General features: G+C 42.5%; 1 protein-coding gene across 2 annotated transcripts in view; it reads right to left on the bottom strand.

Moving 5' to 3' along the window:
• Positions 1-6: 6 nt before the first annotated feature.
• The window catches only part of LOC129830688 (importin subunit alpha-7), a 46,923-nt gene continuing 37,290 nt past the window's right edge, over positions 7-9,639 (bottom strand). Inside the window, exon 12 of one of the 2 annotated variants that reach the window (XM_055893295.1) lies at positions 7-9,614. In XM_055893295.1, coding sequence (XP_055749270.1) covers positions 9,427-9,614 — 188 coding nt within the window. In that variant the 3' untranslated portion in view covers positions 7-9,426. The remainder of the gene's footprint in view (positions 9,615-9,639) is intronic. The other variant, XR_008755621.1, reaches the window with a different exon arrangement.

The following is a 9,639-nucleotide window of genomic DNA, read 5'->3' as shown; positions in this document are numbered from 1 at the left end:
GAGAGAAAGGGTTGCAACATTTTATTTTTTATTTTGTACAGTTTCCACTGGACACGTTTCTTTTTATACATTTCTAATATTTGTTAATGCATTTGTTTTTTTTGTTTTTGTTTCTGTGTTCATGTTTGTGTGTCATGTTCAGTTGAAGTGTATCAGTCACTCATTCATACCGTCGGTAATGTCAAGTCACAGTATAATATGGGTTATCATAAGCAAAAGAAAATAAAAAAAAAGATTTGTTTTGGAAATAAATACATTGAAAGAGAGCGACATGAGAGGACCAGAGAATACATCAGGACTGGTCAGTTATGACATATGAAAAAACACTTTATAAACATGTAGCATTGTAAACAATTATAGCCTAGATAGCATTATTTATTTGACAAAGCCAAGCACTAAGGCGTGGCTTGGGATTTTCAAACACCTTTGTCTCAGTTATACACAATCTAGGCCAGAAGACATTTTTTTTTTTTATCCCATTTCAAAATGTATCTTGATTATTTTTCAAATCCATGCCTAGGAGTTGTTCCTGACCAAAAGGCCCGACAGGGAAACAGATACTAGAGCAAATGGCACCTTATTCCCTATGTGGTTCACAACTTTTGACCAGGACCTAACAGGTCTATGGTCAAAAGTAGTTCCTGGTAAAAAGTTGTGCATTATATAGGGTATATAATGCCCATTTGGGACACAGTTTCTCCTTGTCATTTGGTCAGGGGAAAAACTCCTATCCCTTTACTATGCCTTAAAAAGCATTTCAGCAGTCATTACAAAATATGGATGATTCCTTCAGCTAATGTACATATTTCCAGGGGCACTGTACAATGGCGACCCTTGCCATGACCCGAATCCCTGCAGTCGTCTCAGTGGGAGTCAGATATGCAAAAAAAAAAAAAAAATGAAATACAAAAAATAATTCCATTACACACTTGTGTGTAAGAGAACAAAATATAAACACCCCCTAAATTATAAAATCATACACATAGTTCCAATTGAACTCTTGATTATCATTTTTTATGTAAATTACTTCACATTCCTGCATCCCAGATTTGTTCTAGGAAACTGTTGACCAGTCATCTCTGTTAATTGCCCTCTTGAGGGAAAAAACCTGAATAAGAAGTCTTAAACTCCCTCCCAAATGCCCCTATTCCCTAGAACATACCACAGTATGAGTCATAATGCCTATAAAACATAGTGGTCAAACAGGGAAATGGCTCCAATTGTTTTCCCACCATCCATAAGTTTTTTTATTAGGAACACTTAAAATAAGGGCTGTGTTACGTGTAGGCTTACCCTGGCGTGATGTTTTGATAACCGTGTAGATCTTTTCCGGACATGGTGACTTAATGTTTGCCTGTACTGCTCCACCAAAATGAAACGATAATTAACTGCTAATGTGGCTATCATAAAGAACTACAAATACCATGATAATCTGGACGAGACTGCCGACTCACGGCAAAGGTAAGAATCTCTGGATTAATGAGTAAATTAGCTACATATCTTTAAAATTGACAATTCTGTGAACTATCTTGTGCAGGTTTTAAATTGACCTAATAGCAAAGATGTCAGCTAGAGATGACGTGGAGAAGCATGCAGGGATTTGTAGTCTTGCACGATGTCTACTTTAAGTATTTTCGATTCTACGAGTAAAAAGAGAGCCGAATATATTGAGTCACCTTGTCCGAGAGAGATCTACACGGTTATCAAAATGTCACGCCAGGGTAAGCCTACACAAAACACAGCCCTTATTTTAAGTGTTTCTAAAATCGCCTATGGGGAAAAATGAAATGGTGGGAAAAAAATCGATTTATTTCCCTGTTTGACCACTAGGTTTTATGGGTATTATGACACCTCCACTGTGGGGGTATATTGTGCACCATTTTTGACCAGAACTCCATGGACTGCTGGTCAAAAGTTGTTCATTAAAATAGGGAATAGGGTGCACTTCGGGACGCAACTTAAACCTCTTGGGACGGCGGACTTTTGGAGAATATTTATTGCATTACTTGTTAGGTTGTTCATTCTCAGCCAATAACCTAGCTTCCCATCTCAAGAGAAGTGTTTCTGAGTCTTTGTGCTAAAACAAGAAATAGCTGAGAGAAGTGTCAGGACAAGTTATTGGTTGTTTGGTTGATTGACTGGGTCTGGACAGCCAAGAAGATTATGCCACTGAAACATATTCGAGAACCATCCATATCCATGTAATGGTATAGCTGCTCAAAATCAAGAAAGAAAAAAAAAAATGTAAAAAACAACTTTGGTGAGTAGTGTCCATTTTGAATTGGCTGTTTAGTTCTTGTGATAAGATGGGTTAGACTCATTATGCGCAAACATGGTAGTTTAGGTGGAGAAACCCCGGGGCACGTTCAGCAGGAACGCAACATTTTCAAACGTTCAGATAGAAATATTTCTATGTAAAAACAAACATATGGAATAACGTTGGCTCTCCATTTGTGGCATTTCCATTTGTAACGTTTGGCTACTGAACGTGGCCCTGTATTGGGCCTGATACGATAACTGACCTGATAAACTGGGCCGGGAGCTTTTCCAGACCATGTGACCTGACTAGGAAAAACCTCAGGGCCCTAATGTGCAGTGCAGTCTTTGCCTCAGGCTAAAATTACACTTGATGACCCTGCATCTTTCTAACGAACGTCTGGACTGTCTGTCCCACAGCTGCATCAGTGTGAGGTCTGCACAGTGAAATCAACAATGCATTAAAACTGTAAGAAAAGAGCATCAATATTTAGTTAGACGGATCAGCATGATGGAATAAATTAGTTTTGTTTTTTTTGGCCGATTTAAAATGACTATTCTGACCCAATCCCACAGTGCAAAAGCAGTAGAGAATGCCACTTTCAGAGAAACCACATCATGGAACTATAAGACGAGGAAAATAGAGCAGCAATGGTTTTTGCACAAAATGTGTGCACATTCAAGGAAATATTAAGAAAATTTAATTAATCAATAAGTCAAAAAGACATATGTAAATCACCCTCAAGTCTTTAGTTGGTCAGGATTGGCACTTCAGTGAATAGGAGTGCATTTTGTTTTTCTTCATAAATATAAATATATTTGTTTATTTTGTGTTTTTTAAAATGTTTTACTTCTCTGGAAGTCTGTTGATAGACTGCACACAGAAGTCGAGAGAGAAAAACAAGAGGAGGACTTCTGATATATAAATGCTTCTCCACTTGTTAGTGATGTAGAGTCAAAAGTTCTTTAGCCAATTTTTCACGTTTTCCAAGATTTATTTAGTCTCAAAATGTCGGTTTGGAACACTTGTTCTGTGGACAACCATTTCCCTTTAGAGGCCCAACGTGCATAGACTCCTATAATAGCCTATTACTGTTACTAACTGTCCATGTTAGATCAATGACAAGCTTAGTCTCTTACCAACGTCAATACATTTTGCATGTCAACCAAAGCGCAACGTGTCCAAAACCATTGCAGACCATGAAAAAAATCACCATTTTGCAGACCGTGAAAAATCACCATTTTGCAGACCGTGAAAAAAATCACCATTTTGCAGACCGTGAAAAATCACCATTTTGCAGACCGTGAAAAATCACCATTTTGCAGACCGTGAAAAATCACCATTTTGCAGACCGTGAAAAATCACCATTTTGCAGACCGTGAAAAATCACCATTTTGCAGACCGTGAAAAATCACCATTTTGCAGACCGTGTAAAAATCACCATTTTGCAGACCGTGAAAAATCACCATTTTGCAGACCGTGAAAAATCACCAGTTTGCATACCGTGAAAAATCACCATTTTGCAGACCATGAAAAATCACCATTTTGCAGACCGTGAAAAATCACCATTTTGCAGATTGAACATAATAACAAGGTATGACATTGTACAAAGTCATGGCTCCGCATCCTCACAGGGTCAACCTACCGAGACATCACGTCAGGAAGGACAATATAACCATAGGGGATAACATGTGCAGTGACTAGGGTCCTCATAGCTAGCGTATCAAGTAAGACATTATTATTTAAAGATGCGTTACAGATACCCTTCCAAAATGAAAGTTTAGGCATTAAGTTTGAAATAAAACAGCTTTGTATATTCTGATTTTGTTTACCTCAAACCCAGTTCTGCTCAACCAGGGGAAACAGTGGATCCTCAGAACAAGATGTGACTGATGAGAACATAACAGTTTGTACATGTATCGCTTCCTCACACAGTGCCGGTCAGTCAAAATGTCACCACCAAACTGTTTAGGCTCCGACTCAACCCAAAGAGACTGACCTATGATCAGTTTTGCTTTTTTGCCCCATTAAATGTTACAGGTCAGGATTAAAAGGGAGGGCAAGCTGATCCTAGATCTGTGTCTAAGGGCATATCATCTAACCATCTTCAGTCACGTAGCAGCAAGAAGAAAAGGCTTCCATAATACCTAGGTTGAAGATAACACAAAAAGGTTAAGACAACGTAATAAGTGACATGCGGAAGCGTAAAAAAAAAAAAAAAAACTAATTAATTGGATTAGAGCCGTTGCTGATTCTACAGGATTAGCGAGCGAAAATGACAGAGTGAATGTAAGCGGTTCACCATCCGTGTGGAAAATAAACAATGGATTTCAGCTAACTGCTTTTACTGTCATTCTATGAATTTGAAACGTTTTCCACTTTATTAGTTGATTTCTCGACCGCTGGTCACGTTTTCAACGCTAATCTAATGAATGTGTTCATTTCCCAACTCTCCACGTGAAATTACTATATTGTTCTATCCTGTAAATTCTTTCAACTGAGCATATTACCAGGAAGTAGACCCTGCAATTCCCCAAGAAAAATGTCAAAAATAAAAATGTCAGTTTCTCTTAATTTTTTATTTTATTTATTTTTTTAAATTTGAGATATTAAAGGATGCTGTGAATGTGATGCATTGTGGGTAGGCGCATAATCTCAATAGTGCCGATAAGGAAGTGGAAAAACGACGAAAGAAAACATTGAATGAACATACCGCATTGAAAACCCAATATAGCACAGAAAGAAAACATGCAATAACGTGCCTTCAACAAGGTGGATTATGGAAGTTGATTCTCCTTGTGTAGCACTCATCCGTGTGAGCTGTGTACAGTCTGCTGGTGTTGTATGCATGTGTGCATTAAGTGTCTGTGCAAATACATCTTAACTTAATTTCTGTTGCGGTTAGGTTCGTCACGGTCTAAATTAAAAAGACTTATCCCTTGCCAAACCCTGGTTGTCGTTAGATGCATGACACCTTGTCTGATGTAGTGCCTATACCTCTGAACCAGAGGCTCCCTAGGTGGCTCCTGTCTAAACGAGTGGCCTCTACCTCTGACCAGAGGCTCCATAGGTGGCTCCTGTCTAAACGAGTGGCCTCTACCTCTGACCAGAGGCTCCCTAGGTGGCTCCTGTCAAAACGAGTGGCCTCTACCTCTGACCAGAGGCTCCCTAGGTGGCTCCTGTCAAAACGAGTGGCCTCTACCTCTGACCAGAGGCTCCATAGGTGTCTCCTGTCAAAACGAGTGCACTAAGAGGAATAAAGTGTCAATTCAAATGCACCCTATGAGAAGAATAAGGGGAGTTGTACACTTTTCTAATGCGACAGTGAATAATACATATCAATACCTAGTACGCATCGACCATCACAATGATACCTAGTACGCATCGCCATCACAATGATACCTAGTACGCATCGCCATCACAATGATACCTAGTACGCATCGCCATCACAATGATACCTAGTACGCATCGCCATCACAATGATACCTAGTACGCATCGCCATCACAATGATACCTAGTACGCATCGCCATCACAATGATACCTAGTACGCATCGCCATCACAATGATACCTAGTACGCATCGACCATCACAATGATACCTAGTACGCATCGCCATCACAATGATACCTAGTACGCGTCGCCATCACAGTGATACCTAGTACGCATCGCCATCACAATGATACCTAGTACGCGTCGCCATCACAATGATACCTAGTACGCGTCGCCATCACAGTGATACCTAGTACGCATCGCCATCACAGTGATACCTAGTACGCATCGCCATCACAATGATACCTAGTACGCATCGACCATCACAATGATACCCAGTACGCATCGCCATCACAATGATACCCAGTACGCATCGCCATCACAATGATACCCAGTACGCATCGCCATCACAATGATACCTAGTACGCAACGACCATCACAATGATACCCAGTACGCATCGCCATCACAATGATACCTAGTACGCATCGCCATCACAATGATACCTAGTACGCGTCGCCATCACAATACCTAGTACGCGTCGCCATCACAATGATACCTAGTACGCATCGCCATCACAATGATACCTAGTACGCATCGACCATCACAATGATACCTAGTACGCATCGCCATCACAATGATACCTAGTACGCGTCGCCATCACAATGATACCTAGTACGCATCGACCATCACAATGATACCTAGTACGCATCACCATCACAATACCTAGTACGCATCGCCATCACAATGATACCTAGTACGCATCGCCATCGCAAAGATACCTAGTACGCATCGCCATCACAATGATACCTAGTACGCATCGCCATCACAATGATACCTAGTACGCATCGCCATCACAGTGATACCTAGTACGCATCGCCATCACAATGATACCTAGTACGCATCGCCATCACAGTGATACCTAGTACGCATCGCCATCACAATGATACCTAGTACGATGCAACGCTGAGTGCCTGGACACAGCCCTTAGCCGTGGTATATTGGCCATATACACCACACCTCGAGCTTTATTGCTTAATTATAAACTGGTTACCAATGTAATTAGAGCAGTAAAAATACATGTTGTCATACCCGTTTTATTCGGTCTGATATACCACAGATGTCGGGCCAATCAGCATTCAGGGCTCGAACCACCCAGTTTATAATAGCAATAATGCACCTTGGGGGTTTGTGGTATATGGGTAATATAACACGGCTAAGGGCTGTGTCCAGGCACTCTGCGTTGCGTCGTGCCTAAGAACAGCCCTTAACCGTGGGATATATTGGCCATATATCACAACCCCTCGGGCCTTATTGCTTAAAAAAAATATCTTGTTCGATTTTCTAGGAGACTTAAATTACGGCACTTTCTCACCCTGCCTCTCTCGCTGCCTCTCCCAACAATAATTCCAGGTGTTTGGCAAAAGGATACTGCGTGACTGTAGGTAGGGCAATAGGAACACCATGCAAACCCTAGCATACATACACACCAGGGGGGGGACACACACACCAAATCCCAGGGCCTACTGCAACTCAGCATCAACATATCTATTTACACTGGAGCTCTGTTCCAAATTATACCCTATATAGTACACTACTATAGACCAGGGCCCTATTCCCTATATAGTACACTACTTTAGACCAGAGCCCTATTCCCTATATAGTGCACTACTATAGACCAGAGCCCTATTCCCTATATAGTACACTACTATAGACCAGAGCCCTATTCCCTATATAGTGCACTACTTTAGACCAGAGCCCTATTCCCTATATAGTGCACTACTTTAGACTAGAGCCCTATTCCCTATATAGTGCACTACTATAGACCAGAGCCCTATTCCCTATATACACTACTTTAGACCAGGGCCCTAATTCCCTATATAGTGCACTAGTTTAGACCAGGGCCCATATGGCTTAGCGTACCATTACCATACATGCAGGTGAGTAAATAGGATATTACAGTGAACCTGACATTGATGCCTGATTTACGTGAAGCTGAGTGTTTTTTCTCAAGTTAGTGTAGCCCCCCCCCAGCGGTATGCCGTTTTAATAGTTAGAATCACGTCATAATTCAAATCTATCGTTATTAAGAACACAGCACACAACGAACATTATATCTCTAGCTATATCAACTTCAGATCAAGCTAGTAACCTAGGTATTTTAACTGTTATACGGTTCAATATGGACCCCCCTCCCTCACCCCACTCGACGCCATCCGTTAGCCCCAAATTTTTCCTGATTTTACGATTTAGAACCCAACATGTTGTTCCACCCTCGTCATCCCTCCCCAGGTCCAAGAAATCATCTGACGCAAACAAAACAAAAAAAGTTGCTAAAAGTTGTAGGAAATAAAAATTGTAGAGAAAGGACTGTCAGTTCTAGAAGGAGAACATTGGGTCAACACTCCAAACCATAGTTCTAGAATTACTAAGAATCCCCAGAATTGTTTTAGTGGAACCCTGTATGTCTGATAAGACAGAAACCAATGTGAATGAGGGTTTGGCCTCAGTTCTATTGCTAACAATAAAGAAGCTTTCAGTCTGGGGACACAAGCCTTCAGGTGGTACACTGACAGGACAGGGGGGGGAGAAAAAAATAAAAAACAGGGCTGACAAAAGCTAAATGAGGGGAAAGGATAAATAAGTGAAATAACACTAGGTCAGATTTGACCCCTCACATCCTAAAGGTCATCCCTATGGGCCGACAGGAAGCAGTAAAAACCACAACAAGCCACTGCTACTGTCAGAAGAAATCAAGACTATGAACAGTACCTGCGGTATTTCTCAATGTATCTGTGCATTTCAAACCTGCCCTGGTGTGTGATCACTGATCAGGAAGAGCTGTGTTTTATCATCAGGTCATGTGTTGTGAGTTCAGCTCTCCGATTGGCTACTCAGCCGAGACGTGGTGTTCTGTTAGAAGTGTCTGATCTGTTTGGGTAGGTAGGAGCCACGCTCACGGGGATTGGGGAATATAGGTTGGATAAAGCCTTCCATGGGATAGGAGGGAGAGGACAACGTTCCATGGTTGAGCCTGGAAGGTCACAGTGGAGAAAAGATGGGGCACAGGAGACCCTGGAAACCCTGCATCAGTAGAAGTTGGGGTAGCAGAGCTCGCCACGGGCTGGGGCATATAGGATGGGTGGTGGTTGGAGGGACACAGTGACCCTGTGCAGAGCTCGCCACAGGCTGGGGAATATAGAATGGGTGGTGGTTGGAGGGACACAGGGACCCTGTGCAGAGCTAGCCACGGGCTGGGGCATATAGGATGGGTGGTGGTTGGAGGGACACAGGGACCCTGTGCAGAGCTAGCCACGGGCTGGGGCATATAGGATGGGTGGTGGTTGGAGGGACACAGGGACCCTGTGCAGAGCTCGCCACAGGCTGGGGAATATAGAATGGGTGGTGGTTGGAGGGACACAGGGACCCTGTGCAGAGCTAGCCACGGGCTGGGGCATATAGGATGGGTGGTGGTTGGAGGGACACAGGGACCCTGTGCAGAGCTCGCCACGGGCTGGGGCATATAGGATGGGTGGTGGTTGGAGGGACACAGGGACCCTAATTTACCTCAGAACTCTCCCATTGGTAGGGGATATGGGGGAAGAAGTTAACTGAAAGCCTTCCAATGGGATCCATGGGTATATGAGTGATGTTTTGGATGAACCAGAGGACAGGGAGGATGTTATAGCTGGAAGCCCTCCATGGGTGCCTCCTGCTGGGGGAAGAGGAACTGCTGGTTGACCTGGTCCACCTGAGGAGCCAGACTCTGGTCCTCCTCCTCCACTCCAAAGTAGTGCTCTATCAGATCAAAGGCCTTCTGGTAGATCTCTTGGTTCTCATGACTCTGAAGAAACTCGATCTTATCCAAACCTGGAGACGGGAGGAGAGGTTATTT

This window comes from Salvelinus fontinalis, chromosome 32 (assembly GCF_029448725.1).
Source record: "Salvelinus fontinalis isolate EN_2023a chromosome 32, ASM2944872v1, whole genome shotgun sequence".
Lineage (NCBI taxonomy): Eukaryota > Metazoa > Chordata > Actinopteri > Salmoniformes > Salmonidae > Salvelinus > Salvelinus fontinalis.
Note: the sequence above shows the minus strand (reverse complement) of the source record. Positions and strands in the feature narration are given on the sequence as shown.